Here is an 11084-nt window from a genome sequence, read left to right on the forward strand (position 1 = left end):
CCGTCCTTACCCATGTCGGCCGGCGAGCTAGGTCGTCGCTGTCGCTGCCACTCCGCACTCGCCGCACCGTGTCTCGCTTGTAACCAGCTTGCCGCACTCCTCGACGGCCACCTCATGCGACCCGGCGACAACTTTGGAAATCCGCCTAGCATCCGTCGTCGGCAGCGAAGGAGGAGCATGAGCTGGTGCTGGCGCTCCACATCGAACAGGGGAGGACCAGAACCCAGCATCTTTCAGGCGTTTGGAGGTGGATTTCACGACGTTGCTATCCCACCGTGACAGAATGCTAGATAGAGGTAACATTGTGTCTTTCAGTGGTATTTTACGTGACGAACGTCTTTCAATGGTATTTTACGGAAGTGGAGTTTTTTCGGTGCTATAGAACCAATTTTCCCTAGATTAAATGCCATCAAAATATCTTCTCTCATTTTTGTCAAACTTGATCCGATATTTATGCCAAAACTTATGGAGGGGACCTGTCATGTTGACCGTGTTGAGATTAGAAAAAACAAAACCACTGTTTAATAAATGCCCATGCCTCTTTTGTAAAAGGGCAATCTTTACAAAGGTGAGTTGGAGTTTCCGGGTTAGATCTGCAAAGCTTACAGATCGCATCATTGGGCCATCCCCGCTTGCTTAGATTGTTGGCCATGTGGATCCTTTTGTGGAGTGATGTCCAAGCGAAGAACCAACATTTTGGTTCTGTTTTAGCTTTCCACATCGGCTTGATTTTGATTTTACTGTAGGTCCCTTCAAATTGAATTTTATAAGCACTCTGTATCACGTATTCTCCATCTGTAGTCCACCTCTATCGAACCTCATCCTCTACTGTCTGGTCAAACTGAAGTTTTTCCCAAAATGTGACGTATTCTGTGATCTTAGCTTGTGTTGTTAGTGCGGAGATATGTTCAATCTATTTGTAGGTGGTAATACAGTGAGCAGTCAGTTAACGACCTCAAACTCTTTTTCTTTTCTGAATGGAATGACAGGACTTCCAAGTATGGTGGCTAAGTGAATTAACATTTTTGTGCTCAATATTTCTTGATAGAAAATATGGTGACCCATGCTGCCATGCTAATTGAAGCTTTAGCTAGTCACAGTCTTTTTGTCCATTTAGATAGCCAGTTATTTCTACTTAGTTTAGAGTTTACTTCATGAGGGTTCTGCTTAGAGTTTATTCCCTTTGATGATTTTGTAATGTTTACTAAAGTTGGCCCCTTACAAGTGCCAGTGTCTTGTTGACATCTGTTTTCCGGTTATTTTCCCTGATGATCATGTCGAAGTCAATATCCAAAATGTAACTGGACAAGATAATTGCCCCTAGGGCAGTTGGTACTTGGTAGTTGATTCTGAGTAGTAGCATGCTTGAATTTGGTCGACAAATGATTGTGGGGCTGTGCCCTTAGTGGGGCTGTGCCCTTAGTGACTCCTAAAAAATATATATGGCTGGGCCCTGCAGATATCTATCTGTTTTTAGAAGAAATATGGAACAGGTAATGCCTAATGTTATTTTAGTTGCAACCAGATAATTCATTCAGAAGCTGAAACTACTTTGTTGCTGTTTGTTTCTGTTAGAGTATATGCAAACTAATCCTATTCTATTCAACCAAAAATCTGTCCTTTATAGTATAGATTTTTTTTTTTTTGAAGCTGGCTCTCCTCCCTGTTGCTCGTAAGAAGAGCTGATGAGATTCATTACATCCTTTGCTCTGTTGTCGGAATGCAGAGGGTGAAGAAGTTTTCGCTGGCGGAACCAATCTCCACCACACCCACTGAAGCTCCAAAGAGCGACCCGAAGCCCTGAGCATTCGGCAAGGAGAAATCTCTCTATGTTTAGGAATCTACTATCATCTCTTAGGAGTTCTGTGATCTGGCGCGATTGGTAAGATTAAGGATGTTAATGTAGCGTGAGATATGCCCTTTTGAATCCATGGCAGATGTACTTGTGGCACAACTAGCCAATGTGTTGAACAGAAACGTTATCCACTCAAATGACACATTTTGAGCAGTTCATGATTGCTATTTTAATAAGAAGAGCAGCAGTGCAGCACCATGCATTCAAGGTTTTCGGGCATTTTGCTGTGCTGTTGCTTGACTGATGAATGTTATGCTGGCCCAATGCGTACTGCTTGCATGAAGAGCAAATGTGATGTGGCACTATAATAATAACTCAGTTTCCATCACCATTGTCCCCAGATAGCAAGAACAGGTTTTTGGTATGGTGCCTCTCTTGCGTTCAGAGATCAGAGGGCAGAGATGTTTTCTTTTAGAAGCTCTGATCTGAAGCCGTGTGTGCAGTGTGCTCTGCTCGCTGTTGCTACCTCGGCTCAGCTCCTACCCTCTCTGGCAATGGCAAGTATATATTCCTGGTCCGGGTTCCAAGCAAAACCACGTCATCTCTCCTACTAGGTCACAGCACAGCAGTACGCGCCGACGCAGAGAAGCAGCACGCCGTCGCGAGCTTGCCACGTGTCACGCCCGGACACGCGCACGCGTCGCTCTCTCTCCGGAGGCGCCGTGTCGAGCGGAGCGGTCCACCATCTTCGGTTTCCTTCTTCCCCGCCCTCGAGAATTTCTCTGCTATTTCTGCGCCCTTCCTCCCTCCGGCCCCGGCCTCGCGGTCCCTTCCCCCGCCTCCGCTCTCACCGCGGCCGGCCAGCCATGGAGCAAGGCCAAGGGACCCCGGGGGCGCCGCCGCCGCCACCGCCTGCGACGGAACGCGACATCGGCTTCACCGAGCGGGCCGTGGCGGCGGCCGGCGCCGCCGTCGTATCCGCCGTCCTCGTCAACCCCCTCGACGTCGCCAAGGTACGCCGGTGATCCCCTCGTTGCCTCTATCGCTTCTAGAGAAGAGAATCTTGTCGGGTGCGTGACAAATTATTCATCTTTGCCCACATGATTCGTCACTGAATTGAGTGGATTGGAACCTACTACCTCTCGCGGAGAGATCTTCAGGCTGCTTCTGCTATTTTGCTTATGGGCTTGGAATGTGTACGGATACTGATGTCCATTCGGTCCTCGTTTCCTCTTGCAGACGAGGTTGCAAGCACAAGCTGCTGGAGTGGTTTATAGCCCGGTAAGCGTGGCTCACAATTCAATGGATGATACTAGTGCTTCCAATGCGAAACTTTCCAGTGCCTTCTCTTCAAAAAAAATAATAGGGTGAAACTATACTACGTAGTTGTAAAGCTGAAATCATATAGAGAATCTCTTTGGATCCATTCAACAATATTGCAGGTTTTGAACAGTACAGAGAAATCACTTTTCTATCGATTCTTGTAGTTCAAATAATTCTGTCGAGTGTGTTCCAGAAAATCATCTGCCAGATGAATTGTGCACGTGCAAATATTTATTTTCTCTAAAATAAATTGCTCAGATATGGTCAGATTTTAGGTGCAACCCATCATGCAGCACTGGTGGAATCAATGGTTAGGCCCGTCCAGTCCTGAATGCTTTCAGTACAGAGGAACTATGGACGTGTTTTCTAAAGTCACTAGACAGGCAAGTTCTTATTGAGCATATCTCTTCATTGTGCTCTTCTCTTTTCTATCTATCACCTATTAAATTAGCATATCTGCAGGAAGGAATTTTTAGACTATGGAGAGGTACAGGTGCAAACCTGGCATTGGCTGTACCAATGGTAAATTCTTTCAGCTGATCATGTTTTTACCCTGTAATATCAACGTAATATATTACAGCATACCAGGCAGTGATGCATATTGTATCAGCACATGTATTGCATCTGGAACTTCATTTAACCACACTTCCAGCGATCCTGATTCATGAATATTTTGTCTCTCTCCATGTCCTATTTGACTTGTACTCTAGTAAAGTAAACATCACAGACTTGTTTTCATATTTTGAAGTATCCTTATGTGTTTTTAGTAGGCACGCCGTAATAGCTTATTTTATTTTATGTTTGCTCCTTCAGGTTGGAATATATATGCCTTGTTACGATTTATTGCGCAATCGGATTGAAGAATACTCAGACCGCAATTGTCCCAAGCTTAGACTATATGCTCCTCTTATTTCTGGCTCTATTGCACGATCATTGGCATGCATAGCTTGTTCCCCTATTGAGTTAGCAAGAACACGTATGCTGGTCAGCATCTTGGACTTTCTTGCATGGTTGTCTATTAGCATTCAAGTTAAAATAACACCTCACTTCTGTTCTTAATAGCCAAGGAAAGAACTCAAATCCTAAGTTGACAATATACTTCAGTTAATAATGCGAGAACTTGGTTTCTGTACTTATCTGGGTAGAACATATTTTTGCCTCCCATTCTGTATAGAAATGTTTGCTTGTTTTTTAATTTAGGCCTTCAAAGCATCAAATGTTGGAGGGAAGCCCCCTGGAATGTGGAAGACCTTGATAGGTGTGCTTTCATCGAGACAAAACATCAGGAGCCCTGAAAACGGTATGTACCATGCTACTCCACTGTTTTTTTAGTTGCAATTGACAATGCATACAGTTATTGTCATGATATTTAAAAGATGCAAACATGATTCATCGAAACTTGACTCACATGGACCGCATTGTCTGCACAAATGCATACATATGAAACTTTGAATGAATTGCAGCATTTGTTTTCATTTATCGTAAATATTGAGCTATGTTCTTTGGAAATTGAAAATAGTTCGAGGATACCACCTTCTATGGACTGGTCTGGGAGCACAACTAGCACGCGATGCCCCCTACTCAGCTATATGTTGGACAGTTCTTGAACCAGTGAGCTACTACTCTACTTAAGTTTTCTATGCTATACCTTAGCTTAAGAAAGTTTCAGACTTAGCAAGACCTGTTGGAACTGTTTGAGAAAAAGAATATATGGCTTGTTGTGACAACCTTAATTTTCATCTTCCAAATGCTACTTGTACAGATTAGAAGACATGTGACGCGACTATTCAGTGATCAAAGCAATGCAGCAGTAATATTGGGGGCAAACTTTTCTGCGGGCTTCATTGCTGGGGTTATCTCTGCTGGTGCTACCTGCCCTCTTGATGTTGCCAAGACACGCAGACAAATAGAGGCAAGTGTAGGGATTTGGGCTAGATCTCTCTATTCCATGTTCAGTTTTTTCTGACTTCTTCTACTTACTTGTTTGGTTTGTCTTTGCATTCTAAGTAACTTGGAGTCAGCTAGTGACAACAACTTACCGATGAATCCTGCATTCTGATGACAGAAGGATCCTGAAAGGGTATTAAGCATGAACACAAGGCACGTGTTGCTTGAGGTTTGGAGGTATCTACCCAACCTTTTTTATTTTCTGTTAGCAGCGACACACATTCAGTTGCCCCCTGTAGAAGATTGACAGGGGATATGTTCATAAGAAAAAGTTTAACTAAGATCTTGGTTTGCAAATAAATTCTCAAGTCCTAGTCTGGTTGCAAGTCAGTGCCATTGTTGTCATGGTATCGCTGGATGGTGCAAAGCTGAATCATATCATGAACATAAGTATCTTGTTAGGCAGGCATTTCAAGTGCAAGCGTATTCGCTGTCTGACAACTCTGTAGATCTCCAGCTTTAGTTCTTCCAGAATTACTGCACAAAAAAATGCGAATAACACTTTGTATACCGTTGCAGGAAGGAAGGTCTGTTCAGAGGTGCAGGCCCTCGAATGGCGCGCGCAGGCCCGTCGGTGGGCATCGTCGTCTCCTCCTATGAAGTTATGAAGCACATCATGCACAGGAAACATGCGGTGCAGACCTATGATTTGCTAAACAAACGAGATTAACACACCGTGTACATGCTGTACTCTGCTAATGACACGAGTCTGCTTTACGTTTGCCTGACTTCCTGGTCAGGATCGGAAGAAGAGCTAGGATTAGGAATGTCTGCTATTCAAATAAATACATTTTTACAATAGTCCTTTTTAAACTTTATTTACTTATTTCTTCTTAAACGTTAGATAAATGTTACTCCCTCCATTCCATTCCAAATTCTTGCTACTAAGATCGGATCTTGGTAAACGTGGGTAGGATTAGGAATGGAGGGATTACCTGCCAATGAGGCCATTTATGCAACTACTACAGATCGAATCGCACAAGAACGAACGTGACTGAAATAAACTGAACTGCCTCTAGAGTCAGAGCACTGTACTGATTCAGATATGATGTTCTGATGTTCCCCTCCCTTGTCAATCTCTCTTGACTTGGTCAAACATGACCGCTGACAAAGTAGAGATGGATGATTCATAGCTAGAATAACACTTATTCTTGCGATTGGGACACAGGGTGCAATTGATAATTTGAACCGTTTGATTGGACTGCGACGGTTAAGGCTTGACATGTCACATTACAAATTTACAGTGTCGTGTGGCACCGAATCCCCAACATAGGCAGTCACAGAGCCAAGAAAACACAGCCAAGCAGGCAATCTTCACTTCTTCAGCTACCATGTCGACAGGTCACAGGACCAGCCGCACTGTATCATCCATTCAGATCCAGTGTAACAGGCAATGGAGGGGAAAAACACATTCTCTATGGACTATATATAGCACTAGAGAGCTCACAGCAGCTACACATTATTCACCGTAAGAATCAGCGGGAGAAAAAATTATCGCAAAACAAAACTAGAAAGAACTGCTAGAGATGATGCCTACAGAAGGCTTGGTGCCATACAAGAACATCTAATTCTGACCTAAGAGTGGGGCATATTATACAGGTGCAGGGCAGGAGCAGGGAGCATGGCTGGACAGTCAAACTCGAGGGAAGCGAGAAGGTCCTCTTCGTCGAAGGAACTCTGGGATCTCCACCATGCTGCCTTCTGCGGAGGACGGGCGTCGGCCATTCTCACCTTGCTGGCCACCCTTTGGTTGCAAGCAAATGTGAGAACAGGTCATGACATCCAAGTTAGGGGGCCCTAGTAATTGTTCGACGAGAGTTACCTTAGAAGCGCGACCTTCTGGTTCATCCTGCCGTTTGAAGCCAGTAGCTATCAAGGTTATGCTCACCTGCATGGACAAAACTATGTGAATAAGATTTTTTTCCAACAAACCCCAAATGACGAAGTAAATCTCATTTCTCATTTCCCAGAACTGAGAGCATTTTCCACGAAATCCCAAGATATAGGAGTTGTTTTTTGCATATTGGGTATACTATACTGAAACAAACTGAAGACTTACTTGCCCACTCAGTGACGGGTCTATGACAGCGCCAAATATCAGATTAGCATTTGGATCAACAAGGTCGTAGATAATTTCGGCCGCAGCATTTACCTGAAACAACAAAAATACAAGTAGCTGTGATTTCTTAATCTGTGCATATAAAACATAATAGGAGTTGATCATGAATTTTTTTCCAGTCTTTTGAAACATGAAAGGGCAAGCAAAGTCAAATGCAAAGCATGCTCAATTTTGTCATGTTAGCTAGATGTATGGGGACTACACAGGTTAACAAAATTCAAGTCAGAAAACAAATCTACACTGTGAGGACAAGACTAGAAAATGGCTGGACCAAACCTCAAACAAAGTCAGGTCAGTTCCCCCAGTGATATTCCACACAATGCCCGTAGCTCTTTCAATTCCAATATCAAGCAGTGGCGACTGGATGGCATTAAGAGCAGCATCCCTTGCTCTTGACTTTCCTGAAAAAATTGAGTGGCATGAAACATGAGCTTACAGGTATAATTCAACCGACATAAATGACCTTTGCATGTATATAAGTACAAAAATTGCAGTGTAGCGCCAAGCAACCTAAACTTAAATCATTGCTCTCAACATAGTATCATCAATAGACATATTTTCGTGCAAATATCAAAGTGGTTCTCATGAAAATTTTCAGTAGCAATATCCAGGCAATTAACTTTGCATATTAGCTGACACTAACTGCAAGTGGGAGGAAACATTCAATGCTGTTTAGTTGATGCCAAAGGGAAAATAAAATTTGGAAGCTATACCAAACCTAAAAGATTCAAGTTATGATAGGATATGAAGTGCTCTTACACGAGTCTTACATACTCTGTTCAACACCAAACTATACCAACCGACTTCTTTCTCTAGCAATGCTTCTCCTACCTTATTGAATCAGAAATTTTGCCAACAAGCAGGGTAAATAAAACAGAATTCTAGCTTGCAGAATGAATGGAGTTAGATCATACGGTACTAATAAAATAAAAGCTTATTCCTAATGTAATACCTGTAGCAGTCCCTATACCCATCAAAGATGACCCTGCATTTTGCACGATAGCACGCACATCAGCAAAATCAACATTAACCAATCCAGGAACCTGAAAAAGGAGAAGAGGTAGTTAACCTTTTGTAAATTAAATATCTCTGAAATGCTCAAATATAATATCTTGAATTTCACTTGTGTAACTTGGTGATTTAAAACTGAATATCATCACCATATTTACCGTAATTATATCAGATATGCCACGAATGCCTTGGCGAAGAATATCATCAGCCAGATTAAATGCTTCAGTTACAGGTGTATTTGGAGAAACAGCAGACAATAGCTTATCATTTGGGATGACAATTAGGGTGTCCACACTATTTCTCAGTGCTGCTATTCCTTCCTGAGCTTGAACTGCCCGTCTCCTCCCCTCAAACGAGAAAGGCGTTGTGACAATGCCAACGGTAAGTATACCCATGGACTTGGCGATACCAGCAATTACAGGAGCACCTCCAGTTCCAGTTCCTCCACCCATTCCAGCCTGCAGTATGGATCAAAACAGCATTGTCAAAACTCAGTGCCTAATGATTTCACATGTGAAGCCAACTATCAGTTAGAATTTTACCGTCACAAAAACCATGTCAGCACCAAAAAGAGCTTCCTGAATGGACTCGCTGCTCTCCTTTGCTGCATTCATCCCAATACCAGGGTTTCCCCCAGCGCCCAGGCCTCGAGTCAACTCCTGACCAATCTGCAGTCTATTGTGGGGGAGCACAGGAGACATTCTTATGGCCTGCACATCAGTGTTCACGATCCAAAACTCAACACCGTTCATGGAGCTCTCAATCATCCGATTGACTGCATTTGATCCCCCACCTCCTACTCCAACTACCTTGATCTTAGCCTCGTTGTAATCATTCCGGTCCGGCGGTGCCCCCGGACCCTCTAACAGACTCCCATCAGAGGAACCTTTCATTGGCTCAACCTCAACACTCTTCTCGCCACGGAGCAGAGATACCTCCGGATGAAGTTCAAGGAAAGAGTCTTTCTTCTTGAAAGAGTTGGCACTCCGGGGGCTTGCACAGCACCGGAAGTGACAGTGGCCCAAAGCTCGAGCACTTCTGACCACCCTACCAGACGCAGCCTTGCAGTTCCCAACATCTTTTATCCATGTAGAAGACGGTGGACTGAGCTGTGTGAAGCACGGCAACTGTGTAGCCATCTCAACAAGGTAAAATGGCCAGGTAATCGGTGCACTTCTCCTGGGGTATCAAATAATGGGCCTCAGAGTCGAGTTGTCAGCTGCTCATATCTACAGTAAAAATTGGGACCAAAAGAATTAGGCAATTATACAAAAGACAGAAAATGGGAACCAAAAACAATGAAATGCATGACATCAATATAAAGGGGGTTCAAATGTTGTAGATGTGGATATTTGCAAGACAATATCAGCGAGAACATATGTTTCACCGAAAGGTGATGCACTGATGATAAGTGTATATACATATAAATATAGAGAGAGATTTAAATTTCGCCCAAAATACAAATAACAAAATGTATCAGAGGACAAGACAATTAAGTACAAAATGAATCATGTCCACAAGGGCAAGATAACATAGGCTAAGCAATTACGACGAATCAAAATTATACCACATTGAGAGTGAACGGATTTACACAGTACAGGCCGGATATAGCAGGAGGGGCGGACCCGGTAAATAACCCAGGTCGGTAGCCTGTAGGGATAGATAATCCACTTGCAGTGGGATCGGATCAGATCCGAATCCGAATCGCTTGAGCTAGGGTTTGCTGAGCGCTCGGTTTCGCTCAGCAGGAACGGAAGAGGCAGGGTGGGCGGGCGTACCTGGTGGGCGAAGCGCCCAAAGGTGGAGACTTTGGGCACGCACGGCTCCTAGCGGGCGGCGGCGGCGGTCGCCCAGTCGTCGCCACTAGTGAGTGGCACGGGAGAGGCGCGAGAGACGGGAGAAACGAGAGAGAGAGAGAGAGAGAGCAGGTGCAGGGGAAGAAGGATCTCGGGCTTTCGCAGGTGAGGTGAGGTGGTGGAGTGGGCAGTCTTTGAGAATGAACAGCCGAACCGAATCTGGGGAATCTGCTGGCACTTTGGTTGCTCAACTGGTGTTGGGTGGCCGCCGGCTAAAAAAAAACAAAAACGAGCCCAACCTGGCGGAGTGGCGGTGGTTATACGTGACTGGAGACTGCCTCCCGCACCGCAAATGCAAACAGGCTATTCCGTAGCATTAGCCGAAGCTGCTGCTATTTGCATCGCCGTTCATTTGCGTCTTACGTACGGTCAGGATTCTTTCCGGCCTGTTTGGTTGGGTGAGCCAACTTAGACTTATTTGGTTGCCTGTAGTTGGGCTTTAGCCTAGCTAAAGCTAGCCACCCTACGTCGCTTGGCCTGGCTCCCTATGAACGAAATCCCGATCTGTTTTCCTACAGCCAGACTTGGCCAGGCGTAGGTTCCGCTCCCGTCACCTCCCTTCGAGTCCTCTTCCCTCCCTCCGGTGCCGTGCCTTCTCCACCGTTGGCAACGAGCGCCGTCCTACCCCACCGTCGCGAGTGCCTTGCTCCACCTCCGGCCCTCCACGCCCTCGCTGCTGCCGTTCACGCCCACAGTCAGCCCTCGCAAGTCGCGCGCCCCCAAGTGCCCTGCTCCGCCGCCGTGAACATGCCCTCCCCAACGGTGGCCGTGAGCGCGAGCCATCCCCGACGCCGCATTCATGCACGTCCGCGCGCACCCCCGGTGGTCCCGCGCATGGTCGCGCCGCCCTTGGCAACCTCGTCCATGGATCTCGCGAATCCTGGAGGCCAGGGTCGGCAACCGGTGCCGGTGTCAGGAGCGGCATCGTCGGGGGAGGGGTCGCAGGGCGTCCATTGTCGTGTTGCTGCCGACGGCGGCCATGGCGACAACCGGCACCGGGGACGATTCCGGCGGCTATAGGCGACGCGAGCAG

The 11084-nt window shown here is 45.5% G+C and overlaps 1 protein-coding gene and 1 pseudogene across 3 annotated transcripts; one reads left to right on the forward strand and one right to left on the reverse strand.

Annotated features, from left to right (window-relative positions):
• Nucleotides 1-2391: 2391 nt before the first annotated feature.
• On the forward strand, nucleotides 2392-5866 carry LOC136492801 (mitochondrial carrier protein MTM1-like; annotated as a pseudogene).
• A 526-nt stretch (nucleotides 5867-6392) lies between these two features.
• On the reverse strand, nucleotides 6393-10214 carry LOC136492800 (cell division protein FtsZ homolog 2-1, chloroplastic-like). 3 transcript variants are annotated; one of them, XM_066488821.1, is made up of 8 exons: nucleotides 9974-10213; nucleotides 8738-9424; nucleotides 8354-8653; nucleotides 8137-8227; nucleotides 7461-7585; nucleotides 7125-7217; nucleotides 6888-6953; nucleotides 6393-6809 (listed from the first exon to the last, which is right to left on the reverse strand). In XM_066488821.1, exons 2-8 carry the CDS (start codon nucleotides 9332-9334, stop codon nucleotides 6699-6701), a joined length of 1383 nt encoding a protein of 460 aa, XP_066344918.1. In that variant the 5' UTR covers nucleotides 9335-9424; nucleotides 9974-10213; the 3' UTR covers nucleotides 6393-6698. The 3 variants fall into 3 exon arrangements, with proteins under 3 accessions (XP_066344918.1, XP_066344919.1, XP_066344917.1); XM_066488822.1 differs by lacking the exon at nucleotides 7125-7217 and having other exon boundaries at nucleotides 9974-10214; XM_066488820.1 differs by having other exon boundaries at nucleotides 6393-6953; nucleotides 9974-10214.
• Nucleotides 10215-11084: the final 870 nt, after the last annotated feature.

Source organism: Miscanthus floridulus, chromosome 11 (genome assembly GCF_019320115.1).
Source record: "Miscanthus floridulus cultivar M001 chromosome 11, ASM1932011v1, whole genome shotgun sequence".
Classification (NCBI taxonomy): Eukaryota; Viridiplantae; Streptophyta; class Magnoliopsida; order Poales; family Poaceae; genus Miscanthus; species Miscanthus floridulus.